Source organism: Rhineura floridana, chromosome 3 (genome assembly GCF_030035675.1).
Source record: "Rhineura floridana isolate rRhiFlo1 chromosome 3, rRhiFlo1.hap2, whole genome shotgun sequence".
Classification (NCBI taxonomy): domain Eukaryota; kingdom Metazoa; phylum Chordata; class Lepidosauria; order Squamata; family Rhineuridae; genus Rhineura; species Rhineura floridana.
Window position 1 is genome coordinate 3460928 of NC_084482.1, and position 26713 is coordinate 3487640.

At 42.7% G+C, this 26713-nt stretch overlaps 3 protein-coding genes across 14 annotated transcripts in view; 1 reads left to right on the top strand and 2 right to left on the bottom strand.

The window, feature by feature from the left end:
• The window catches only part of GTF2F1 (general transcription factor IIF subunit 1), a 30471-nt gene extending 13600 nt beyond the window's left edge, over nucleotides 1-16871 (bottom strand). The window contains exons 1-3 of one of the 4 annotated variants that reach the window (XM_061613890.1): nucleotides 16848-16871; nucleotides 2207-2267; nucleotides 857-903 (exon numbers count right to left, since the gene is read on the bottom strand). In XM_061613890.1, the coding sequence (XP_061469874.1) occupies nucleotides 857-903; nucleotides 2207-2267; nucleotides 16848-16870 (131 nt within the window). In that variant the 5' untranslated portion in view covers nucleotide 16871. Of the gene's footprint in view, nucleotides 1-856; nucleotides 904-2088; nucleotides 2110-2206; nucleotides 2268-2920; nucleotides 3130-16847 lie in introns of those variants that run through there. The other 3 variants (XM_061613891.1, XM_061613892.1, XM_061613893.1) reach the window with 3 other exon arrangements.
• On the top strand, nucleotides 529-24524 carry LOC133379173 (adenylate kinase isoenzyme 1-like). Of its 6 annotated transcripts, none has more exons than XM_061613896.1 (7): nucleotides 529-603; nucleotides 3783-3918; nucleotides 6904-7172; nucleotides 10861-11060; nucleotides 11847-11960; nucleotides 13315-13509; nucleotides 16460-16583. In XM_061613896.1, exons 3-7 carry the CDS (start codon nucleotides 7112-7114, stop codon nucleotides 16565-16567), a joined length of 678 nt encoding a protein of 225 aa, XP_061469880.1. In that variant the 5' UTR covers nucleotides 529-603; nucleotides 3783-3918; nucleotides 6904-7111; the 3' UTR covers nucleotides 16568-16583. The 6 variants fall into 6 exon arrangements, with proteins under 6 accessions (XP_061469880.1, XP_061469883.1, XP_061469879.1 ...); XM_061613899.1 differs by lacking the exons at nucleotides 529-603; nucleotides 16460-16583 and adding exons at nucleotides 2778-3441; nucleotides 24268-24524; XM_061613895.1 differs by lacking the exon at nucleotides 529-603 and adding an exon at nucleotides 2778-3441.
• Nucleotides 18187-26713, bottom strand: part of KHSRP (KH-type splicing regulatory protein) — a 28243-nt gene continuing 19716 nt past the window's right edge. Inside the window, exons 10-20 of one of the 4 annotated variants that reach the window (XM_061613886.1) lie at nucleotides 26092-26190; nucleotides 25816-25918; nucleotides 25147-25247; nucleotides 24550-24691; nucleotides 24302-24462; nucleotides 24072-24187; nucleotides 22855-22943; nucleotides 22512-22709; nucleotides 21501-21578; nucleotides 21140-21300; nucleotides 18187-18970 (exon numbers count right to left, since the gene is read on the bottom strand). In XM_061613886.1, the coding sequence (XP_061469870.1) occupies nucleotides 18914-18970; nucleotides 21140-21300; nucleotides 21501-21578; nucleotides 22512-22709; nucleotides 22855-22943; nucleotides 24072-24187; nucleotides 24302-24462; nucleotides 24550-24691; nucleotides 25147-25247; nucleotides 25816-25918; nucleotides 26092-26190 (1305 nt within the window). In that variant the 3' untranslated portion in view covers nucleotides 18187-18913. Of the gene's footprint in view, nucleotides 18971-19019; nucleotides 19273-21139; nucleotides 21301-21500; nucleotides 21579-22511; nucleotides 22710-22854; nucleotides 22944-24071; nucleotides 24188-24301; nucleotides 24463-24549; nucleotides 24692-25146; nucleotides 25248-25815; nucleotides 25919-26091; nucleotides 26191-26713 lie in introns of those variants that run through there. The other 3 variants (XM_061613887.1, XM_061613889.1, XM_061613888.1) reach the window with 3 other exon arrangements.

Below are 26713 nucleotides of genomic sequence, written 5' to 3' on the forward strand. Positions count from 1 at the left end.
TTTGCAACTGGTTGCTCCACTTTTTTATTCAAGATTGCTGATTTGTGACTTCTAAAGTGTATGTGTAGGTGAGTTGTAGTTTTTCCTACATATTGGATATGATATTCTGTTTTTTTGCATTCAATGACATAAATTATATTGCAGGACCTGCAGGTGATGTTCTGTTTGATGTAATATGGTCTGCCCATCCTAGTGGTTTTGAAAGTAGTTGATTCCATGAGGTACACACAGGTGATACAGTGTTTACATAAATTAGGAGGCTGGCAAAATGCTACAACAGGAGGCTTGTTGACAGCTCCAGCAAGACATTCAGAGTTTGCTAGCAATGGGTGCATCTCCCTAATTGCTAGGTGATAGGAGATGCTGGATGGAAATCTACCACAAATGGAATACATTGCTCTTTGTTTTTATGGACTGTAACAATGACCAGAAACTCCCAAATGTTCTCTGTCTCTCTGCAGGTTCCATGGTTAGCATAGCAGTTTTAGTGGCTACAATACTAAATCTCTGCTGTTGGTGAAAAATACTTCTGTCTCTCTCTGCTGCAGGATCATCTCCCTCCCTGAAATGTCATACCCCCCTCCCGAGAGGATCATCACTGATGTAAGTAATTATCTTGGCTTAAAGGGCTGGCTCTCAATGCTTCCATCTGCTCCAACTATTAAATTGTTTATGGGGCTTGGACTGAAATACCCCTCACTAGAAACATCAGAGCACCAAAGCAACATCTTTCCACTCATTCTACTACTGCAGTCTACTATCATATTATACCTGCCTGGGTTAGAAAAGAAAAACTATCAAATGAATGAGATTAAAGCCACAACAAAAGATGCTAAAGAAAAAGAGTAACACTTACTTGGGTACACGGACCACATATTCAGTTGCTGTCTGACTGCTGGTCCCCTGCAAAAAAGCACAGAAAGGAAAAAAGTTTCACTACCCTTGACCAAATACAACTTTAAAAGATCAAGGTAAAACATACAATTTATAAGTTACATAAATAGAATTTTTAAAATTTTCCATAGAATAAGATGAACAGTATAAATAAATATAAGGAAAGCACTTCTTTATCGCACTTACAGGCCACTGTCAATAAAAAATAAGTGCTCCTAAAAACTAATGCCAGATGCGTTTCAACATTTTGTCTTCTTCAGTGGCTAAATATTTATGGTCTTTATGATTCTCAGAAAAAAATCAAACTGGAATTACAGCTTCACACAGAGCTTTGGAAATTGTTTGGATGTCTATGCTGGAATTCATTCATCTTTGGAAAGATTAAGAAGAAGCATAGAGGAGACTGGCCAAGCTCAAGGACATTCGAAGGTGACAAGTTTAGCACAGATCACAGGAAATATATACTATTTATTTGAGCAACATGCTCCTACAGGATGCTAAGCATTGCTTTGCTGCATGTAAACTGTAGCAATGATAATAAACTGCAAAACCACAAAGAAGAATTAAGGTGCAGTGCGATTTCATAACAATGGCTAACACATCTGGTGCTAGTTCCTCAAACTGTAAGGTCAGCTATGGCCTGGCCACTCATTTTAAATAGCATAAGAAGCTAGGAAGCTTGGGTATAGTCGCTGTGTTATAATAGCATAGACTCTCCAGTCACACCTCCAGACTGGGGGCATGGGATGAGACAGGGAAAGCAGAACATGCTCCATCCCCTCCATGTTCCAACCTGGGCAGATGAACAGCATCAAGACTCTCCCATTCTTATCGACAAAAGAGCTGAATGCCTTTTTGCTAAGGAACAGGCTCATCATGTGATGCCATAATATGCCAGGGCCACCAGGAGATGGAGTCTGGCACCTAATCTGACTTGGAAAAATACAAACATGTTCATTTTGACAGCAGCTTTGCCAAGCCAGGCATGAGAGAGAGGGAGCCACACCTCTGGCTACCTAGCACACTGGTCTACTTTGGGGCAGACAGAGTTGGGGGGAATAATAGACTTCATGGATTGCCAGGTCCAGTTTTAGGCAGCAGGAACATTCACTAGGCTGGCCAACGTCCTGAACTTGGGGCAGCATAAGAAAGTGGGAAATAGCAGACCATATAGCTTTTCAGTATTTGGGATACCAAAAATTAGTAGGGATCCCCAGAGCAGATCCAGGTGGGAATTAGGGTTAGACAGGTCCAAGGATCAGCTGCAGTTCAGCCAACTCTTGGTCTGAATCCCAGCAGATTGAGAACACACCAAAGAAGCCATTTCTGGATGTGCTGTGCCGGTGTCCAGCCAAGCCTCTTCAAAGCACCGTCTGAGGAAGAAAGAGAATGAAACATTTAGTTCAACACTGAAGAATGGAAGCCCTGGGAGTGAAGCCAGATGAGGCACTGGTGGAAAAGGAAAGATCAAAGATAGCACGTGGACAAAAGGAGGAAGGAGAAGGTCCAAGGCAAGGACTGCCACTTTCTGTTGTCAAGAATTCTGGTACCTCAGAATATCCCTAATGTGTGTAGAGTGCCTTTACTCTGAGCACTTTTCAAAGCAGAACAAAATGCTTCTGGTTATGCACAGGGTCCTCTAAAGGGTACTATAACCCGCTTTATTTTTAAAGAGAACACTTTGTAGAAAACAGAGAAACAACAAGGAAAACTGTAAACATAAACCCTTTTCCTGGCACTAGAGCTTCCTGTTCTGGCAACAGGCTAGGAGGAAGGAATTTTGGCTAGGTGGCAATCCTAGCCAACACCTGTGGGCTTTGGCTGAACATGCAGGACAGAGGGCCTACACTCCTAGAGAGAGGGAGAGAACAAGGAGGGCACCAAGAGGCAGGGAGGAAGAAGAACTCGGAGCCAGGACATCTGGGTCTCCTGCCAGGACTGAAATGGGGAGGGAAAAGAAGGTACTCGGGCGCCTGACTCCATTCCAGAAAGGGAAGAGGGAGCTGGGAGCCAGGACGCCTCGTACCATGGCAATACTTGGAAGTGGCGGAGACAGAGCAGAACCCTCCAGCTCCCTTCTTTTCACCCTCACCCCACACACGCTCTCACCTATGCACTTTAAGCCTCCTCTGTTTCCACCACTACGCAGGCGTCAAAAACGGGCTGCGACCAAGGGAATAGTCTCAATGGGAGGTTTTTTACGTACTACTTCCGGTACTTCATTGTCGTTCATTGTATCCGCCATGTGAGAGGCATAAGAACTAATGTAAAAAAGTTCAAATAAACCACACAGGGGCGGGGATTCCCATTTTACTCCAGGGCTTTGAAGTAAACCTGCCTGACCTCAACCCAGAAAGTACGAAAGAAGGATGGATCAGTCCTCTGGCAGGGCTCCTGTGCTTTTAAATGTGGAAATTCAACGGATAGAGATTGAATGGACTTTCAATTTCACCTGCTTAAGCATGCATAGGATTGTGAACCGAATGAGACATACAGAAGATTGCGCTGTCAGTCACTGCTGTTTTAATCCTTATGCTCCTTTACAAGGTTCATATTTAATCTCCGCTCTCGTTATATAGGGGACAGGAGTCAAATACCTACAGTGCAAGCTGACGCTAATAGGAAATGTCACTGAGTTAAATTTCCTCCCAAGTAAATGTGTGTATGAGTTTAACCTAGTTCTGGGGAACTCGAAAGCTGGCTCCTTTGTTTGTAACTTTTTATTTCGTATTATGTAACTGTTAATTTGAATTCATACTAAATGACTACATGCAACATTTGTAGGATTATTTCAAAGTACTGCAACCAAAGGGAGTCCGTAACTCTTCCTGTTTTATTTTTTTCACATTGATTTCTATATACTTCCGCTACTTTTGCGTTACATACAGAGGATCCTAAATGGAACCTGAAATAACGGCTGTGTGGAACTGTACGGAATATCTCTTTGACTGCTATCAACTCCGCCTGTTGACCGAGCATGAACGGAAACGCGTAATCATCTTACCAGAAGTGGGATCCTGGCAGGTTGTTACGGAAATCGTACCAAACGACACGTTTTTGTTATTTAAATGTTAAAACGTGCATGCTTTCTAGGTGGTGGGCAACTGTGCATATTGATGTAACATTTTCAAGTTTGCTGGTAAACTTGGATCTCACGATTGAAGCAGCTTGTTTATTTTACTGATGTATGTGCATACCCTTTTCTGTTGTAATTGTAAAGCAAATACATCCTATATTCATCTGGCACACAGGAAAATCATGCAGGACACTCCTGCCATTAATAATAATTTTCTGCCTCTGTACAAGGGTGGGATATTCTTACTGTACATCTAGCCATGCTTGAATTTTGTAGCTGACAGGCAATTGCAGGACCACTAGAGGTCAAATGCAACAGTGTTGCTCTTGGGCAGGGGTAGGGAACTCGTGATGGCAGGCTAATTTGGTCCATCAATTCTTCCCATTTGGCCAATGAGACTGTTTCGGCCAAGCTGTACCCACTTCCCCTACAGATGAAAGTCGGAGCTTGCAAAGTTCTGTGCACTGAAAATCAACAAAGTGCTCTGCACTCTACATCGAGTATGGGGCTGAAAGCATTGTGCACAGATTATCGTTGGGCCTTATGGAACACTGTGCACCTGGCTTCTCAAGCTGTGGTGTTCAGCTGATCCTCGGCTTGAGAAGACTGGTGCAGACCCCCAAGTCTAATAAACTCGTTTAGAAGAACTGATGCAGGCAAAGAGTACTGAGGACTAAACAATTCTTTAAACTGAATGAAGAAAAAGGGACCAGAAGCTGTAGACAAGAAGCAACTGAGGGAGGCCAAGGCTATGGTTGCTCCCACAAGATTTTTTTTTTTTTCAATTAATTTTTATTCTAATTTTCAAAACCAAAATAATACAAAAAGAAAACAACACAAATCAATAACTAATACAATACAAAAAAAATACATATATATAAAAATATTGACTTCTGATTTGTCATAGTTCAGCTATAAATCTATAATATATAACAAACCTATCTCTTAATAGATTATAAAATCACCTTCCTCCAGCGGTTATCTTAGTTGGTTTCAAATCTCATTAACATCATATCATTTTAATATTCCACAAAAAGTCAAAGAGAAGTTTCCAATCCTTGAGATATATGTCAATCAATTTTTTTTTCTAAATAAACATGTCAATTAATCCAACTCATCAAATCTACTGAGTCCAGTAGTGTCAAATCGCTCTTCTGTCATTATCCATATTGGGTCCATCTTCCATCTTTACGCACCCAAAAATCTTGCTGTCATAGTCATATAATAAAAGTCTGATAGGAATTTCATCCATCACAGATATTTTCTTACCATCAAATCCAAACGTAACACTGAAGTATTGTTTCAAAGCCGCATCTCTGCTCCACTTTTCCACATGATACACTAGTACATTTCTTGAAGGTTTTTCCATTGACACAAAACAGGGATTAATTCTATTAACTTTCTCCATTTCAAGTTCCATCAAATCCTTCCAGTCCAGGAATTTTTTTGAACCGATAATATCTTTATCTCCAATCTCTTCAATTCCTTCAGAGACAGCGCTGTATTCCAAACTGTAATATTTATCTCCAGGATCCGTCACAACCAGGAAATCCAAATCTTTTTTCATGTCCATATTTAAGCCAATCTCCATAGATTGAACCTTGCCTTTAATTTCTCTTTCATCCTTTTTTTGTTTTCCAGATCTATCTTTATTCTCCTTTCTCATAGAATCCTGAGTTTCTTTCAGCTCCTGTCTCATTTCATGAAATTCAGTTCTCCACGCTTGTCTATTATTTCTCAGTTCTTGTTTTATTGAGTTAATCCCATCCATTATTTTCTGAAGCATGTCTAGAAATAAAGTCCCTTCTTGTACATCCATGATCTTCTTAATTGCCATTCTTAAAACCAAAAGAACAAAACTCCTTCAATTTTCAATGTCCCAAGCAAAGAGCAGTTTATTTCTTTATCCAGTTACAAAGGAGTTAATCTTTCCAACCAACTAATGTCACACGCTAGACAGTCCTTATCTCTTAAATGTCCAGAAGTGCAAAAACAGCTTTTAGTTCACAGCATCCAAATAACTAGTAGCAGAGAGAATGAGCAGATTCGTCAAAAAAAAAAAAAAAAGTAGATCAGAAAAAATAGTCCCTTATATATATTACACAAAAGTCTTGTAAATCAAAAAGATTTCTTATCTCTCCCAATCAGAAAGCTCTCATCTGTTGTAATCTTTAAAACGCAATTTTCCATGTCAGCTTTTTGCAATAAAAAAAAAGATAAGCTATTTATATTTTCTTCCCCCTTAGTTCCGTAAATAAAGAAGGAAAGTCTTACCTCATCTAGGTTATCTTAATTGCTGTTACTTTGACAAATCTCTTTAGCTATATAGATAAGAAAATGATAAATGTAGACAGGAGGTTTGCCTGCTAGTCCGTTAAAAAAAAACGGGTCACTTATCCAGCTGAGCTAGCATAAAATCCTCGCTCTGTCTGAACTGCTGGAAGACAGACAATTCTGACGAATTCCAGGCTCCAACAATCAAAACAAAACTATGTGGCAGATCTCACGCTTCTTCCTTATCCGGAAGAAATCATCCCCAGTCAGAAAAAACCCTTCTGACTGAATTTAAAACTGGATAAGTTTCATCCAAGACGGGAGCCCGTCTCAGAGGCAGCACAGGCGGAGGGATCCTCCTGGGAAGTCCGGTTGCTCCCACAAGATTTGAGAACACTTCCATACTCACCCTCTGGTACCTTGCTCTGTTAACCAAGAGTAGCAATTGTCAGGATGCAACCTTCAGTAGTGCTCCCTCCACTTGAGAGTTACAAAGCAAAGGAGAGATGGACTTCCTTTTCTGCTAACAAACCTAGATGATACCAAATAGTAACTTTTCTTCAGTACCAAACTGAACCTAAGCCTACACATGAATGAAATGCCAGTTTCTTAATTTCATTTCTCTAAACTTTCTTGCCCATCCACTCTGTTGACTTCAGTAAGAACACCACAAAAGCAATCCAATCTAGCTGTCCCAGCTTTGACTGCTCTGGATCGGAAAATCTATGACATCAGGTGTCTGTGACATCAGAAAGACAGCTCAGAGGGGTCACATGTCAGCTCAGCTGAAATGGCCAAATTAGTTTTGTACTGGAATTTGAAGATTGCCGGACCAGTGTCTGGAGATCCCTGGGTTGAGCCCACAGGATGGGGATTTGCCAAGGCAGCCTTCCAAAAACCACCAAGCCCTTGAAGCGTGAACTAAAAGGTAATTGATTACACTTCTTCCTCTTTTTGTATGCTGTAGGCTTTCAAATTAATATATCAGCAAGCATTCCAGCCAGTAGATTTTCTTGGATTTTACTTCCAGCTTCGGGATAGAGCAATGGTTCCCAAACTTTTTTCCCCACAGGCCACTTGAAAATTGTGGTAGGTCTTGATGGAGCAGTTAATGGTTTTTCTGCCTGCTGTAACAATTGTAATGTGCTGTGCTAGGTGCTGTACATTTTTAAATGTATTGTTATCGTTTCTTGTAGTTCTTAGATTGTATTTTAATATATTACAGTTTGTTTTCCATAGAATTCAAACTGTAATACAGTAAAACACAATATAAGAAATACAAGAAGAATAAAAATACAATTAAAAATCAGGATGAATATTTAGCGTGGACATCCTGTGGATCACCTGAAGAAAGCCCATGGACCACTGGTGGTCCATGGACCTGTTGGGGGAATCTCCGGGCCAGAGAAAGGCATCTGCTCTATGGCCTCCGCAGGGCACAACCCACCAGGAAGTTCTATACCAAGATACAGCAGTGTAAAGAAGAGCTCTGGTTCATCCAACGAGGCTTGCACAAGAGAATTGCATCGTGGGCTCTGCCCCATGGGCCAGATATGTCTCCCAATCTGCTACCTTAACAGAGTCATAATCTTGCTGCCAGATGCAGTTACGTCTCCTCACATGGTGGGATTTACCTGTTCCTGTTTATAAACTAAAGTAGGGCTTTATACTTTGGTTTCTGCTTTTTTTCCATGGGGGCTGCTAAGGAGAACTGACTGTTAGATTATGCCCCATATTAATTAGCGAGGGGGAGCCAACATTTGGATTTTCAGCCTTGGGCACTAAAATATACTGGAATAGCCCTATAAAACCTAAACCTTACCAACTTACCTGATGAGGGAATTGCTGGGGGTCCAAATAGCTGTCTAATCAGGCAGAGGAAGCAAAACCCAAAACTGCAGAGTATCAGCAGCTGAGGATTTAGTTGATTTACTGAGATTTGCAATCACTCTCCTATTTATTCCTCTAGATGAGGGATGGGCAGTTACAATAATCTAGGGCAACTCTGTATTCTCCCAACAGTGGTCTAGTGGTCAGCTTCATAACATTGGCACCATCTACAAGTAAGATCTTCACAGTTATGGAATATCTGCACTCAGGCATAACGTTACCCATAAATATGTATATTTCAGTAGTTCTATTTAGAAAACAAAAATAGATACAGCATAGAAATGTTGTATTTATTTTTAATACATTGAAAACATGTTTTGTAGAGGCACCAGGAGCCAAATAGAATTGCTTCAGGAGTCACATCCAGCCCATGAGCTGTCTGTAGCCTTCCTGAGGTTGCTAGACCTGGTTGCTATCATCCCTGATGGTTGACCATGCCAGCTGGGCCTGATGGAAGCTGCAGTCCATAACATATGGAGGGCCACAGGTTTCCCTCAGGTTCTCTAGCACTGTTCTTCACTCTTGGGTCCCCAGATGTTGTTGGAAAACAACTCCCATCATCCTTGGCCATTGGCTAAGCTGGCTGGGTTTGATGGGAGTTGTAGTCTGACAACATCGGGGGACCCAAGGTAGCAGATGTTATTCCCCACCGCCATTCGTTATAAGGCTCTTCTGAGCCACCAAGATTCCAAGTATCACCAGTGGCTATTGTGCAGTTTCTTGTGTTGTCATTACTTTTGAGTTTGTCGTGGTAGTGCTCAAGGACTCCATACTGATTACTGGAGTCCCACAATCTGCTTCCGGGCCAGATTCAAAGTGCTGGTATTAACCTATAAAGCCTTATACGGCGCGGGACCACGATACCTGTTGGAACGCCTCTCCCAATATGAACCGGCCCGTACACTACGCTCTACTACGAAGGCCCTCCTCCGGGTTCCGACTCATAGAGAAGCCCGGAGGGTGGTGACAAGATCTAGGGCCTTCTCAGTGGTGGCCCCCGAATTGTGGAACAGTCTCCCCGAAGAGGTGCGCTTGGCGCCGACGTTGTTTTACTTTCGGCGCCAAGTTAAAACCTTCCTCTTTTCCGAGGCATTTTCATTTCATTCAATTTAATTTAATTTAAGTTAACTTAATTTTGTTGTAATTGATCTCAGATTGTTTTTTATTATGTTTTTGCTGTATTATATTGTGTGATTTTATTGTATCTTCTTTGTTCACCGCCCAGAGAGCTATTGCTAGTCGGGCGGTATAAAAGTCTAATAAATAAATAAATTAAATAAATAATAATGAAAGCAATAAGTGGTGGGGAAGAGAACAGAGAGGTGAGCAAGCATGCAAGAGATCAGACCCCATGACCCAAGGCCCTAACTAGCGTTCACCCATATATACTAGCAGCAAGTGGGAGGGAGTTCAGAAACAGGCTCCTTTCATTGATTCAGTTAAGATAGGAGGGTTGGTGGTGGGGTACATTTTGGCATATGGTATGTTTCTATCATGGGCTTAATACTCTTTTCCCTGGCTGAGTTTGATCAGAGATTAAACTGGTTTAAAATATTTAAGTCCCCAGTCTTATAGGATGTTGAGAACTAACCTTTGAGAATTTAGAACAGGACAAGGCTTGTATGAAAGCTAGAACTCGGCATGTTGGATAATGAAGATTGCTTGTGTGTCCTCCTGCAATATGTTGTCAGGGCTATTAGAATAAATGGCATAAGAGATGTGACAGAAGGGAGGGCCCAGTGGGATTGTTAGGTGATCTTACACTCTGCACTTTATTGTCATAATGGAGTGGGGCGAGGGGAGGAATGTTATTACTCCCCTTTCTTCAAAATGTGGTGAGTCCGTCCTGCAGTGTTTGGGGGCTCTGGACTTCTGCTCAAAGGCCCTTGCTGATGGCAACATTGGAGTGGTCCATTGTTCAGTGCTAGAGCACATGCTGTGCTTGTCCAGTCTTCAGTCCCTGGTATCTCTAGCATATAGGAAACATCAGGTTGCAGGGCTGGGAAAGATCCTCTGCCTGAGACTTTAGAGAACTGCTTCCACAGGAGTAGAAAATACTGGACTAGATGGACCAGTAGTCTGATTCAGAAGAAGGTAGCTTTATGTGTTCAAATGTATGAAGTGCCACCTTTATTTGTAAAGATAGACTGGAGGGGGGGGAATTAAAACAAAATATGAACGTTACCATCTTGTCCTTCTTTGGAATGTCCCTTTTGTAGCTGACTAGTCACTGCCAAACAACAGACTAATTTTGTTACGGCTTATGGTTAAGACAAATCAACTTCAACTTGATAACAGTAGTGAGCTAGACAGATCATTGGTCTGAAGCTTCAGGGCCAGACCAAGATATTTTGGTTGGTACCTGAGGTGGATAATCCACATTTTACCCCTTCTTGTTAATTCATAGGGGGTGCAGTCCACTAGGACTGTTGTGCAAGATGCACTGAAACGGAACTCTTGTGCTTTTGTAAAGTTCCTGTTCAATTTCAGCGGGGCTTGTGAAAATCATTCCAGTGGATTGTACAATTTAGGTCAGATCTGTCTTCTGTGTTGGCTGCCTGTAATGGCATTCAAAACTTACAGCCTGATGTGGTCATCCCCACTTAGTGTATTGGTAGGGCTGCCTTGATCCCAGATTGTAATGATTTGATTCTTGGACCTTTATTGCAAAGTAAAAAGTCCTTATGGAAGGCCCCTTTCATGTGCCTCACTTTCTTTCCCTGTAGAGAAGCTGCAGAGCCCCATCATCATTTTTATGATAGGAGGCCCAGGTTCTGGCAAGCGGATGCAGGGTAACAAGCTGGCCAACAAGTACGATTTCTACCATGTGGCTATTGGAGAGCTGCTGCGAGAGGAAGCCACCCGGCCTACCCGTAAAGGCAAGACCATTAGGGACATCATGCTGAAAGGGGCTCTGGTGCCCTCGGTAAGAAGCCTCTGCAACTGTCCTCTGTAGAATCTCTTTCCAATAGATAATTGTAAAAATGTTGTGTATGTTACATGTTGGATAATTAAATACTTTCAAAGGAGAAAAACAAGGCTCCACACAGCCCAGCTGCAGTCACCAAAAGTCTACCAATGTTAAGTATTAAAAAATTAATATGCTTGAACTGACATTCTGAACCGGAGCATGAGTAAACTCCATGCAATAGGTGACCCTGCTTTATTACTTGCATCCAGATGAACATAGAGTAGAAGCCCCTTGCAGACATTCCCTGTGCAACACAGGGAAGATCAGGGGCAGCACAATGCACAGGAGGAGGTTGGGGGTGGGACTATGCCCATGCCTCTGTCGACGTTTTGAGTATTCATCAACCACTGACCAGACCCAGACCTGCTTAACTTCAGGAAGGTGATGACTTTGTGTGCCTTCAGACCACACCCTGGGATATATTTACATATTATATGCCATATAAGAACATAATTGCCTAGCTCAATATAGCTTTAAAAGTGGATTCAACAAATTCATGGAGAACTATGATGCGTAAATGGCATCTCTAGGTTCAAAGGCATTATGGCACTGAACATCAGCCGCTGTAGTCTGAAACCTGAAGGGCACCTTGCAGGGGTTTAAATCTGTTGCAGGAATATGGCCAGAAATCCAGACCCTCCAAGGAAGATAGGAAGGTTGATCAGATAACACTAGGAAGGGTGGTCTTTTGCCTTTCTTTGGTGTCATAAAACTCTTTGATTGAGATGCCTGTTTCTCCAGGGCTACATCTTGGAACTGCTGACTGACAACATGCTAAAAGCCGAAAACGTCAAAGGATTCTTTGTTGAAGGCTTCCCCCGGGAAATCCATCAGGCTAAGCTGTTTGAAGAGGTGGTAAGTATAGCCTCTGGATGGGAGATGAAAGGGGAAGGGTGGCTTGGCCTGTGGACAGCTGGAAAAGGTAATTCTCCATAGGCTCTTGTGTTGGAACAGGTAACATCAACTGGGTAACTTCTGCATTGGGAAGGAAACCATGGCTGAAAGTCTAGTGGCTGGTTGGTTGCATGCCAGATGTGTGGATCATCTCCTACTCTGGGAGAGGGCTAAACGGAAATAGCTCCACAGTTGGCAGCTAGGATGTAAGAATTCTGCTTTTAATTGTTTGTTAGTCAGATGTTAAGCAACAGTGTGATAGATGCAAACCCCAATCAGAAGGTGCTGAGGGAATCAAGTGTAGCTCAGGCAGTATGGTCCTTTTAGCCTAGTTTTTTTTAGCTCTTTCAGGCCTTGTGATTTGCATTGCAAAGAGCCTGCTACAGTTTGTGTCGCTTCAAGCTCAGAGAAGGGATTCATTTTGAGCTGGGAAGTACTAACCTTACCAAACCAGCATATCAGCATATAGAACTCCACATTCATAGTTGATTTCATTCTGCCTACAAAAGTCAGAGAGCCAGTGTGGTGTAGTGGTTAAGGTGTTGGACTACGACCTGGGAGACCAGGGTTTGAATCCCCACACAGCCATGAAGCGCACTGGGTGACCTTGGGCCAGTCACTGCCTCTCAGCCTCATGAAAACCCTGTTCATAGGGTCGCCATAAGTCGGAATCAACTTGAAGGCAGTACACACACACACAGAGAGAAGTTTACCTATTTAACATGTTCTATTAATTGATGAAGAAAGGATTGGGTGGGCGGTGAATGAGCAGGACCAGACTGCACCTACTTAGGGCTGGATCTCTGACCATATGCTGTATCATGTTCTGAAGCAGAATGTGAAGTAAAGATTACCTCCAGAGGCAATTCCTTGGGAATCCAAGCTTGGAGAAAAGCAGCTGCTTATAAGGCCTCCCCAGCTCCCATTCATCACCTTGTTCCCTAAATCATATTGGTTTAAATGGCCTTAGAAGACGATTAGAAAAGTTCATGGAGGAAAGGGTCTACCAGTGGCTACTAACCCAGAAAGTTAAATGGAAATTCCACATAAAGAAGCAATATACCTCTCAATACCAGTTGGTGGGGGGGAGGGTAACATTAGGCGAGGCTATTGCCTTCACACTTTGCTTTTGGGCTTTTTAGAAGCAAAAGCTGGCCAATAATGGAAACAAGATGAAGAATTTGAATGGATCTCCTCCCACCCCACTCCAGCAAGGCTGCACTAAACCTGGCTATAGTCTCAGTTCCTGTCTACAAGAGTTTTGCAGGTAGAACATGGACCAATTAACAGCTGAGTTGTGTGTTTCATGTTACAGGTGGGGCGTTCACCCAACATTGTGATAGTGTTTGATTGCTCTACAGAGACTATGATCCAACGCCTGCTGATCCGAAGCCAGATGGGAGAAAGGGTGGATGACCATGAGAGAATCATCCGGCACCGACTTGAGACTTACTATACACTGTGTGAGCCTGTCTTCACCTACTACGTACAGAAGAGCTTACTTCGGAATGTAGGTCTCTGTGAACCCCTTCCTTGCCTTTTCCCACAGAACTCAGCTAGGAAAGGCCTGGCAACTGTCCAAGAGGGCAGCTAATTTGCTTCTGATCTGGACAAGCATAAGTGAGACTCTCTCCTGCCCATAAACAGAGTTGCTATTTGTAAGGTTGTGCCCAAGAGGCAGCTAGTAAGGCAGGTTACAATGATTTTGCATGGCAGGAAAACTGAGGGACCCTTCTCTCCCTAAGGGAAGATAGGACAAAGAAAAGAAGGGCAGGAGTAGCTGGGATATAATGTGGCTATTTCCAATCTTACTGTTAGGGAGGGTCCTCCAGATATACTCATGAAAGTTATCTGGAATGCAAAATACATATGGATATTGCAAGGAAGGCCCCATGTGCAAGAAATTGGTTACAATAACAGCATTTTTATGGTTCTTCGTTGAAAGCTGTTTGCAAATATGATCTCCATAACAAGTCTAGTTTACTGATCACAGGCCTCTAATGCATCTCAAATGTATTCACTCCTCAACCAAGTAAAAGGCTCAGAGCTAGAAAGGATCTTTAGCAGATCACTTGTTGCAATTCCCTGATTTGAAGCAAGGTGGAAGATATCTAATAATTTCTAAAAGATGCTGTCCTATCCAGCCTTGACTACCTAAAAAGGACTTTCCACAATTCCCCCCCCCTTGCCACTGCTTTTAGTTGGACAGTTTCTCCTAATACTGAAAGTGAAAAAGTGCAGTTTATCTTGGTCACTCATCAGAACTGCCAAGAAACAGACTGCTTTGCAGAACTGATTAGGTGGAACAAATGCACCAGGTCTGCTTCTTGCTTAAAGAAGCAACTGTAAGCTTCTTCCCAAAACGACTACATCTGATGGTTGCTGCCAAGGTGGAGAGAATTGTCCCAGGTTGCCCCCCATCTGTGTCTTTCCCAAGCTGCAAAAATAGTGCCCAAGAGCTGCCTACAACTAAAGGATGATGACAAGGAGACATTCCACTTCTAGAAAGGAGCAAAGCCCCCATCCCTGGTGATGGCAAAGGGAAAGGCCAAGGCAAGGTATAAAATCCAGTTGGACATCTTTATTAGGACCAACGACAGAGTTACAAAATAGTGAACAAGCTTTTACGTTTCCAACATCAGGCTGGATGTTAAGCAAAGCAGGGGATGGGGAGAAGAAAGCTGGCTTGATGAAGTAGCTAGTTTTTATTTTATCAGTATTAAAATGAAGTGTAGTAACATATTTAATTGGATTAGGCTGTACTGTATATTGGGGTTTTAATTTGCATCTAGGCCTATCGAGGTATTACTGTGTTTTTTTCTTATGGGTCAACAAAGCTTCCTTTGCTTATTATCTAATTTTTTGTTATAAATATGAAAGTAAACTACTCTTCTAGGGCATCTGGGGTCAAGAGACAGATTTTTATCTTCTGCATTAGCTATGACAACAAATGTGGCCTATTAGTTTTCTGCAAGATTTCTGTAGGAATCATTAAGTTCAGTGGTGCAAACAGGCTATAGTTGGGGACAAGGAGTTTTATTTTGGGGGGGGGGGAGAGAAGTCAAAAACTTCCCTTCACCCCATCAATGGAGGCCAGGAGCCCCCTACAGCATTCTGTTATTTTTTCTTATGAGTTGGACTGTCCTTAACGGCTATGGGAAAGTTATAACAGCTGCACCAGAGACAGTGGTGGTGGCAGTATCTACTCTAACCACTCCTAAAATTGGTAGTCTTCCTTTCACAGTCAACACTGGAGTGGGGTGGGCAGCAGCAATTGTTGTCTACTTAGCATAGTCCTGTGCTACCATATATACTGTAGTCATTTTGCAATTTTCTTAAATAGCCACTACCTACCTATATTGCTTTTGGTAATCTTTCTTTAGGTGAGCCTTGTAAATCTGTTAATATAAGTAACATTATCTCCCTCTTAGCCATCTCCTTCTGACCCTAGAATACAACTATAATTTATTAGCTTTATCTAAATTCCTCTTAGTTAGTTATAGCTGTATCTTGAGAACATGGTACTCCTGATGAATTCTACCTAATGCCAAGTAGTTTTTTTTTAATTTCCCAAGCCACAAAGAATTCAGGTATTTAACACTCTCAAAGAGGGCTGTAGCAGATTAAAGGGAACTCACAATCCAGGCTAGCATGCACAATTGTTTGACTTTTTTCTTCCTCACAGTACCACAACTCAAGTTACCCAGTGATTAATAGTAGCTTTTAGGTAATAGAAGCTGCTTCTTCACACAAGATATACTTCCATGTTCAGCAGCAGTATAGTGCTTAATATTACTTGTCAGGGAAGATCTAACAGCAACAGGAGATAGTTGCCTGCCAGGACTGCTTATATCAGGGGTTACAAATCTGCACTGCAGATCACATCTGCCTCCTGAAAGTTTTGTGCCTTCCCAAGTGTCAATTCAAAACATGTTTTCTTTTTTACTGCTCCAGTGGGTCCCTGCTGTGATGCCATACATTTGTGTCCCCAAATTTCCTATTTTAAAAATATTTTTAAATTGACCACTCCCGCAGGTTCCCTGCAGTGATTGTGCCCTTCCCAAATATGTCATTTTGTGTTTTTACTAAATTTAATAATGATAAAAATAAAGTGTGAGAAATGAGAAATTTTTTTGGGAAGGCAGCCTTGAGAGCTGCAGTCATCACACTGTCCGCTTTAACGACTGGGCCACACCCACTTTACATGTAGCCCTCACAGGATTTGATTATAGGTCAGTGGAGCCTTTAAGATGCTGGACAAGATGGATATTTAGTCTGACCAAGAACATTTTCAGTTCATCCCTCTTTTAAGATTGTTTGTGGGGAAACCTCTATATGCTCAGGCTTTCTGTATTCCAGAGGTATTAACAGAAAAGCCACCTCTGCTAGCAACAGAAGTGAGGTCTGATGGTCCCAGATATAATGTCCAAGGGCTCTTCATTCTGTTTTTGTATTTACAGATCCTTGGGGAGGAACCCCCGGACACGGTCTTTACTAAGTGCTGCAGTGTGGTTGATGATGTAATAAAGGCAGCTGCCTCAACTACAAAGCTAGTTAGCTTTACATAAAAATAAAGATTTATGCCACTGGTCGATTAGCATGGCCTTCTCAGAATTTTGAAGAAAAAAAAAAGCTTCAGTGCTGGTTCACAGATGCATGTATGTCACTTGAAGACTTGCAGCTTAATTTGTGAACCAACTCCTCTGGAAAACCTTGTACATTGAGTTTGATGGTGCATTCACCAACCAATGAACATGCATGTGTTAAGCAGCCCTTAGCTAGCACAGCTCACTGCAGGCCAAAGGTTACAGCTGGCAAAAATGCCTAAGCTAAATGGCTGGCACCTACCTCAGTTGATCACGGGGTGGCATCCTTACTATAAATGGAAGATGTGATCTTTACCAGTAGTTTCTTCAGTAGCTACTTGTATCATGACCCTCTCCTCTTCATTTCCTACTACGGTGGGATATTCACACCTGTTCTCTATTTATGGAATGAGTGCTTTGTTTTGCATTTAAAGAGCAGGCTATCCCACCATGCTCCAGCGATCCTTCAGTGACTTCCATCTGAGGAGGAAGAGCTCTGGGACTAGAGGTTCTGAAAGTTACTAAGCAGACAGAAGGTTCTAAAATTGCTATTTAAGCACACGGAAGCAGCTTGCTTCACATGTATTTCCTATCTTAGACTACTGAAAGGAAATATAAGTGAAGCACAGAGCTTGGAAAAGTTACTTTTTTAAACTACAACTCCCATCAGCCCCAGCCAGCATGGCCACTGGATTGGGCTGATGGGAGTTGTAGTTCAAAAAAATAACTTTTTCCAGGCTCTGGTGAAGCAAGACTGGCTATTCGGGGGGGGGGGGGGGGAGGGATAGCACACGTCTGTCCAACAGAATATGTAGGGTCTTGTGGAAAGCCCTCACCACAGCCAAATGAAGTAGCACTGAGCATCCATTCCAGCAGGAAAGGATCTCCTGCAGCCTACAACTACAAGGGTGTATGGGTGAGTGGGAATAGCAAGCAGCTCAACAGAACCAAACCATCAGCACCAGTTACTACAATCTTCCCCTTTCATACAACCTGAGACAATGTAAGAGAAACATTGCATCCAAATACAGTACGAACACCCATTTAGCAGTGGCTCAACCCTTAGTTATTTCTTGAGCCAGAATACTCCTAGAGTTCATCTGAATCATTTATGCTCTAGCTGTTTGATTGGAGCAGGCTGTAAAGAAGCTCAAGGAGATGTCCTTTAGTGTTAGAAGTATCAGTGAAGAAGTCCAGATCCAACAGACAATCTGAATTTTATCAAGCCACAAAATGATGAGACGTGAATGATTTACAGGTGGCTGTAGCAGCTAGGGCTTCCAGTAGCTGCTACAGTCATCTGGAAGCTTTAATTTTGTAACTCCCACTCCCACCCCCACTTGTAAATTAAAGTAGAAGACCGCTGCATTTTCAACTGTTAAGAAAAGATATATATATACTGAATGATATGAATTTGCAAGAGTCCTCAAAATCCAAAGTTTAAATTTACTAAAGAGCTGCATTGAGGCAGCTTCTCCCTGCTCCCAATCTCAGTATCAGCCAGAGGTAAGAATCTGATTCTTACTCCCAAAGCTCTAGGTGAAGCTGGAGCAGCTATCTGGGCCCCTACCTGTGGAAATATACACGGTTGCATCAGAGTCTTTAAAACAAAAAAGCATTTTATTCAACAAAAATGCACAAATGCCTGCTCAAACTATAAAAACACAGGAAGCTCTTAATTCATGACCATTATCAGGCTTTTACAACAGCTATATTGTGAACAAACATCAGCTTCAAAAAACCCTATGGACAGAGAGAGAAAAACAGACACCACCCAGCAGACACAGGGGGATGTTTTGTTATCATTTATTTGTGAAGTTAAAAACGAGCGGTAAAAAGTAAAAATTGAGCATACAATTTTTTGTTTCAATCTCCTCTTGAACAGACAAAAACACGACAGATCAGTCCCAGCAGTGGAGAAATGAAGGGGCAGGGAAGGGTTTGTCTGAAACACCGACACCTTTGTCCGAGGAATGTTCCAACTCTAACTAAAAAGCAGAGTTACTTTTCCTTGTAAAGTTTATTTTTTAAAAAACAAAACAGAAAGAAAAGAGGAAGTGTTACCCTGAAAACTGAGGTGCGTGTCAGGCAGGATGGGGTCTGGCAGCGGCGGTTTTAGTCGGCTATCTTCTACAGCTGCTGGCTCAACATTAGGGGTTTGGAGATCTGGGTTTATTTTAAGAGAGACTTGAAGGCGGCGTGGCTGAGATTCCCAGGAGAAACCCAGCAATCAGAGCAACAGGCCAGCTCCCGTCCCACCCTGTCACTTCCTGCAGCAGCCACCTCTTTCCAAAACAAAAGGTTCTTAAGAGATGGGGAGGTTCACATTCAACTCACTGAGCCTGTTGAAAGGAGAAAAACATGGTGGGAGCCTGTTACTGAAGCCTGAAGAAGGAAACAAGAGGGGTAACCTCAGGGATGCATGTTCCATGGTCTCTGGTACAGAATTTTTCCTGGAATTCAGTGGTCACCTTTTTTAAAAAGCTTGAATTTTATTTAATATTTTCAGATACAACATAGAAATAAATACACAGCACACAGAAAAGATGGCAGTATCTGCCCAATGTGCATTCCATTACACATTATTGGACTATTAGTATCTCATAACGTTTTCCTATCCAAAACCTCAGTTCTCAGTTTTAAACGCTTCTGGTCTTCACGGCTGCAAATACATCACCTTTCACAGTCTGGAAATTAAATAAAATTTCACTGCCCTGACTGCACTCCCTGCTCATCTCCACCTACGAACCTGCCCAGCTATACTGAGATGGCTGAATGCTCCAACACTTGGGTGTGATGCTCAGATACCTCTGTAAAATCCATAATTAGACAATTTGCATAACTACTTGGGCCAGCCACTGATACAACTGCTTCTCTATTTCCGGAGGTCTGTCATTTACTAAAGGAATAGCAAAGAGTCTTCATAACCTTGCCCATCCCAGAGAACGTGCTAACTGCAATGCAAAACCCAGCAATGACTGTGTGTATCAGTCACACTGCACAAGCATAGAATTTCAGGTCCAGTGGGTTGGTGTACAGAAGCATCCAACGCGTAAGGCCTCTTTTGCTAGTTGGAAAGACACCCACTTGAGAACTGGTATCCTGGAGATTCTACTTCAGACACAATATTCAGCGTCCTTGTAATTTCTCTCTTTATAAAAACAAGTCTCTAGCTTTTATGGTGGCAAAAATAAGTTTGAAAATATAAATACTTGGATGCAGGTGTTGTCCAGCACCTTGCTTCTCTACAAATGGCTAGTAGGAGCAGAATTATCTATATTAAGCCAACACAGGTAACTTTGCTTTACTTGCAATTATTCAGGCTACAAATCTTTTCCTCGTGTACTCAGTATATAGTCTCCCCACTCGGTATAGTTCTCTCACCGATACCAGATGAGATCATGGTCTCAAAAAAACAAAAGTGTGACATGGCTGGAGATGGCATAGTGTTTAGATAGGGCTCAGATTTTCGCACAAGTTCATTAGTATTTCATAGCATCATATATTAAAAACTAAACAATCCCAAGCAGACTCCAGATCACCAGTTTCCAAACAGGTATCCTCCCAACTAGCATATGAATGTTTATCTGTAGGGTATTTCTGTTCACAGCCCACTGGGACTCAGTTACTTGTTTGAGGGTTCCAATGTCCTCCTGCATTTGTTGAAACTTTGGTGTTAAAAATGTATCCTAAGTATGTGATTGGAGCAACATAAAAGTTACATGCATACCTTGTTATTAGTTGGCAATGAAGTCCGGGCTCTCAAATGGGATTACCCAAGATGCACCCAATGTTGCTCACAAGCATACAGCTTGTACATTAATCTCAACTTGGGTACAAGAGAATCATCCTTATTCTGGTGTCTGGCTTGGAGTGATACCAGTTTAAAAGTGTGTTTTGTAAGATTTTTGACTGAAGAAATATGACTCAGCCTCTTCACAGCAGGGTTAAAGAAATCAATGTTTGGAATTAAAAGTTAAGCCAGGAATGAAATTTCCATTATTAAAGGTGGACAGATGCTGCTGCTAGTTATAGAGCAGAAAACTCTTAGATGTGCAAAGAGGTGTCTTTCTTTGGTGATGGTTGCATCCATTTCACATTTTTTGCCCTGGAACTGGCAGGGTGGCCCACTCTGGCAACCATTTTACTTCACGTATTTGAAGGCAGGGATTTTGGAGGTTGGCTCATCTGGAATGTAACCCTAACCTGTCTTTGAACTAGTATCAATACTCCAGCAGCAGACACTGCTTTTGCTATTGGGATAGAAAACTGAATCCCCTTCTTCCCACCCCAGATTTAAGAAAAACATTTAGGACATTTAAACCTCAAAAAACTCAAAACTAAACCTGAAAAGGAAAGGCAGGCAGCATGAAAGTCTGATTTGGCCAGGGGTGGGGGGAGTTAACATACCAGCCATCAAAATTTTAAAAGGATTGCATTTGAAAAGTTTTTACTTTTCAAATGCAGTTTGTGGAATATGTGTGGGGCCCATCTTAGGGCCAGACCTCTGTTCTGAAGCAGAAAGGGCACACTGGTTGTAGGTCTGCAACTCACCTGCTGTCCCTGCTGTGTGGGTGGTGGCACTGGGCCACCAGCGCCAGGCGTCTGTCCATAATAGGCAGCTTGTTGTCTGTAGTATTCTGCCCAGGCTGCACTGTAGTCTGGCTGAGGTCCTGGTGGTGCTGTTGGCCCTGCCCCAGTAGCTACTTGAGCTGCTTCCAAAAAGAAAAGAGGGACTAATTGTGCAATCCTAGGCATGCCTACTTAGAAGTAAGCCACACTGAGTTCAATGAGATTTACACCCAGATAAATGTGTAAGGACTGCAGCTTTAAGACACTCAAGGGAGACACTCAAAACCCAGCCTGATAGAAGCTACAGCAAGGTCCTCCAAGGCAGCCCAGACCCTTAACTCACCTTGCTTCTTATAATACTCTTCCCAGGCTTTTGTGTAGTCCTGCTGTGGTGGAGCTCCAGGCTGTTGGGGCTGCTGGCCTGTAAGCAGAGTCAAATGACAACAGGAAACTAGTCATGCAAAGCTTTCAACTATTCAAGATCCAGCTCACTTACAGGTTTCAGATTCTAAAAGGAAGACTGGCAATGGCCAATGGCACTGACTACTGGGAGCAGGGCCTTATAGTCAGACAAAATCTGTGATCACCAAGACCAATGGGGGAGGAGCAATGCCTTGGCTCACAATATGCTGAGCTTCCGAGGAGCATTAAACACTTCTGAAGTATAGCATGACTGCTGGGACGATCGTGCTCTTCAAAAGGTGGGAGGTGTACTTAACCATGGTGAGTACATTCATAAACTCCTGACTGTAGTCACCACATGTAGGCATCCACCCCAAGACAGAGAACAGCCCATTGACAAGACTCCTAAATCAGAAGCCTTGGAAGGACCTCCTCCCCTGACTGCTTTGTGGATCTCAGCATCTGAAAGGTTTCAGCTCTTTCTTTTCCTGCAGCAGATTTAAGAAATTGAAACTAAATAATAGGAAATATTCCTCATAGGAAACCATTCCAAAAACAAAAAAGGTGTTTGCTTTGAAAAACAGTCCTCAAATAGTATTGCATTGTTGAACAATGCCTAGTTCATCAACATTTTGTTAGTGTCAAGATTTTGACTATGAGCAAAGTGCCAGCTGACAGAACTTATACTGGCTTGAGGCTCAACTAAGTGGCATTCAAATTAAGTCAGTTATTCATGCCTGGATTGAATGGGCCATCCAAAAGAGCACCAACTCTCATGACATTCACAAAGTAAGACACAGACAGTTTAACAGGAACAGAAAACAAATTCTGAAACATTTCAGGAGACTGGAGAGAAGTTACTCAATTTGGTTTCTCAATCAAGTTGCTTTCTGTAATGCTTGTAATTATCATCGTTACTCAAAAGTGGTTAAGTAACTGTATAGTCAATTACCAAGTTTTTTGTAATACTCCTCCCATGCTTTAGTGTAGTCTGACTGTCCAGTGGGGGGTGGTTGCGGTGGCTCTCCTTGCACTGGTGGCGCTGTGGGGGCGGGTGGTGCTCCTGGAACTGGGCCAGGGGGCTGCTGGTAGTAGTGAGAGTAATACGCTGCCCAGGCTGCATTGGGGTCTGCAGCTGCTGCTGCTTTATCTGGAAAAGAGACAACACAGAAAACGGAAAGCTTCCAGCTCCTCTTAATTATCCCCAGGTCTGAACACAACCTCCTGTGAGTGCACAACAGTATTTTATAAACTGTCCTGATAATTGAAAGGTAGTATAAAAATCTGATACTTACTTGGGTCATGAGGAGCAGGAGGCTGCCACTGTGGATAGGCATTCCCCCAGCCTTGGGGTGGGTACTGTGGAGGAGGTGGCCCCCCAGGACTGAAAGAGGAGGAAAAAGGTCACTGGCAATATTTACATTAAGCAACCCTCTAGGCTCAAAGTTCAGAAATCTGCAGTCTGCTGAGTGGCAAATCAAACTGCTCTAGGAAGTCACTGGAGAAAACAAAGCAACTGGAATTTCTTTGTTTTTTTACTAAGATAAAGGTGTTGCTGGACTCCCAACACCTGTCAGCCCCAGCCAGCATGGCCAATGGTGAGGGATCATAGGAGCTGTTGTCCAACATCATCTGGGGAAACAGAGATACCTGATCCTTGTAGTAAGACATCCCAGACCTGGGCCAACTTCCTTTACTAAATACGTAGACAAGGGAGCTGCATTATCTTAAGACCAAATTATATTAAGAAAAAAATTGTGGCGAGTAGAAAGACGCTACTGATTAGCTTACAGATCTCCATGAAATCAGAACCTGCCGATGGCCAAGCGAGGGGCTATTCTAACTTTCAAAAATAGAAACAAGTGGTATTAACATATTAGCTTTTGGAATCATACATGTTACTTCCATAACAAAAGGAAGCCACGGCAGCAAAACCATCTAACACTGCAATTTGTTCTATGTTTCCATATTAGATTGCGCTGGTATCACTTTCTTGGCCCCAGATGCCCTGACTAGTGCTGTGCTAACTTTTCATATGATTGTAATTTTTCAGTGTGGAAGATAGCAATGGATTGGGTGGGATGGCAACAGCAATGTACCTGCCAAAAGCCAAAGCACACTGAAAAACTACTTTTTCTATAAATGCTGGTGATCCATGCCCCCTCTTTTAGCAAGTGTTTTGTTAAAAGAGAGGAGTGGGAGAGAGAGATTGTGTACTGCAGAAAACATTTCTGGCCCTGTTCGCATAATCTTTGAAAGATCCCCTAAAATGGGATGGGGGGGCTGTTCATAGATGGTTAAAGGCTTTGCAAAAAAGAGGCCTTCAGAAACATTGTTTCAGCTCACCCCTACCCCAGAACGTTTGGGGGCACCACATTTAGCCATACATATGCATCTTTCCAAGAGAGCAACCATAGGTTATAATATCTGAGAGGACTAAAAAAGGGTGTCAATATTGCCAGAGGCAAAATGGCCAAACAGGGAGGCACACTTGAGTGGTCTTAGTACTTACTGAGGGGGAGCACTAGGTGGCCCTTGATTAAAAGGTCCTGGGTTGAAGGGGCCCATTGGAGCCGGTCCAGGAGGTCCTCCAGGTCCAGGTCCAGGTCCAACTGGGCAGAGGGGACCCTAAGGAAGAGATTAATTTAAGTGAGAACTACCACATCCAGAACACAATCACCAACACTCTTGGCTTGCTCCCCATTTAGGAGGCCTGCAATACAGTGAAGGACAGGCAACTACCTCAATCTTCTCCTCAATGAGCTGCTTGGCATGATCAATTTGCTGTGGTGAACCACGAATGATGAACAGTTTGAAGTTGGGGTCTCCATTGGGCGGTAGCTGCCGAGATATTTCCACAAAGGCTCCTGTCTGCTGATTTATAGCCTTTACGTTTTCTCCACCTGAAAAGAGAATATGGAGGGACCAATTAGGGACATGATTTGTGCCACCTCAGGACAGCCAAACTGGCGAAGACAAGAGACACTCACCTCTGCCAATAACCAGTCCACATTTGTGAGTGGGGATAGAAAAGGTCATCTCTCCTCCAGGAGGTCCCCAATTACCCTGCCCTCGGCCTCTACCTCTGCCTCCAGGAGGCATTCCTGAGCCTGGAGGACCTGGTGGACCACTCTGCAAGAAAGCAAAACAATTCATTTTTATGGGAAGAAGAAACTGGAAACATCCTGTGGTTATGTGTGCTCTTTCTTAGTAGAATAATAAGGTTCCCAGAACACAATGCTCATTCTGTGTATGCTGCATAGCAGTGGCTTGCAAACAGTACAGGGAACCCTTGGGTGTTACAGAAGCTCATTGGGGGTTCCTGAATCACCTAATTAATCACAAAGTTCCCTAAAACACTGTTTGCCCACCACTACTAGCCTTCCCCTGCAACATGCAGCTGCAGAGATGTGTCTGATGTGTTTTAGGGCACTCTCAATTAATGTGGGAAAATAGTGATAAGAAGCTTGGCTATCACCCCACAACACGCCCCAGAATCATGTGCGTAATATCCTGTGGATCTTCAGCTAATGTCAACATGGAGATGCGCTGGACAGCCAAGGTGAACCCCATAGAGCATTTCATACCCGGAGACTCTGGAGAAGGTCATTAATAATCCTGGCAGCATGTTCACATCTGTCAGGGGGACCCATGATATGGGCAATCTTCTCGGGACCTGTCCCATCATCTGAAATGGGAACCAAAAAGAATTTCATCAGGTTCCACATTCAATTAATTTCAGAACCAGGCCACTAGTTCTTGAGCCATTTGGTGCAGCAACAGTATAAAAGCATTAGTTCTCAAAAAGAGAGACAGAAATGCATTTAGTCTCCTTAATGGCTTTTTCCCTCAGCAGCAATAGGCCACTCCAGTTCTGTGGAAGGAGAACACACAGAGTTCACACAAGCAAGCACAAGAGAATCAAGATAAACAAAACGGGCATCAATGCCCTTCAGGAAACTGCTACTACAAACAGTGCCAACATTTGAATGCACTAAAATACATGGATCTTTGATTGCATCAAGTCTTAGTCTGGGATCTCTCTAGGAAAAGATACACTCTCATGATTTTCAAAAGAGTTTTGCAGAATGTAATTATAACAGGGACAACAACATGGAGAATAGGCAACAGTGATGGTGGGCAGATCAGGCAAATAGGTGAAAGCAGGGAGACACACCACACAACATTCAATAGGTCTGATGTTTCACCATGCAATATGAAAACAGATTGTAATGAAGGAGATTCGGGCTTCTGACCTTGCTTGAACTGTATTCGAACTCCAGCATCATTTTGTATTTTCTTAATCATCTCACCACTACGTCCAATAACCACACCAACAGAATGCCTGGGCACAGGGACCTGAGCAAACAAGAGAACGACAAGGACAGAAAAGAATGATTCAAATTACCAAGAAATGTTAGGACTGGGCAATTCTGGGTATTAATACACAGGCATTTCGGTATGCCTGTGGAAAATGTCCCACCAGAAACCACCTTTCCCTTTTCCCAACAAACCCCAACCAATGCCCTTACATCAATTCCTCCGCCAATCCTGGAACCATACTCATTTCGGTCACCAAAGCCACCCTGGTCCCGTTCTCGTAAGATGTCCATTACCATTTCACAGGCTTGCTGCAAAGAAACATTAACATTAATCTTAGAATGATTTGGTCATTGGCATTTCTCCCAAGGTAGACAATTTACATGAGAACTTCTAGTATGAGCAGCAGCAAAGATAGCAGGAGGGGGCATAATGGAGAGTAAAGACAAACAGGATGGAACAAAGCCATGAAGAGCTTTAAAAAGGCAAGAGTTTTGGTGGATGTGGTAAGGAATGTTTTCATAGCTAAAAGGCAGCACACCTTTTTGCAAAAAGATAGTTCCAGGTTCAGGCATCTCTAGTAAAAAGGGTCTCAGTTGGAGCAAATTGTACTGAATAAGTAGCTCAATATAACTTTATACTAGTGTTTCAGTATAAAAGCAGCATTTTATGTTGGTGAGAAGCCAAGAGGGGGTGTCACACAGTAGGTCAATGACAGAGGTGAATGACTTTGGCAGCAGTTTTGGAGAGTGGCAAGAGGACCAAAATACAAGGAAAGGCCAAAAAGAAGATTGCAATAGTCATAGGAGGAAACCACCACAGCAGGAATCCCAG

What these genes read in the sequence shown, in the direction of transcription:
- LOC133379173 (XM_061613896.1), top strand. Translation starts at nt 7,112, where the DNA reads ATGGGGATTTGCCAAGGCAGCCTTCCAAAAACCACCAAGCCCTTGAAG. An exon ending in CTAAGCTGTTTGAAGAGGTG is followed by an intron (nt 11,961 to 13,314) that starts GTAAGTATAGCC and finishes TTCATGTTACAG; the next exon opens with GTGGGGCGTTCACCCAACAT. An exon ending in AGAAGAGCTTACTTCGGAAT is followed by an intron (nt 13,510 to 16,459) that starts GTAGGTCTCTGT and finishes TTGTATTTACAG; the next exon opens with ATCCTTGGGGAGGAACCCCC.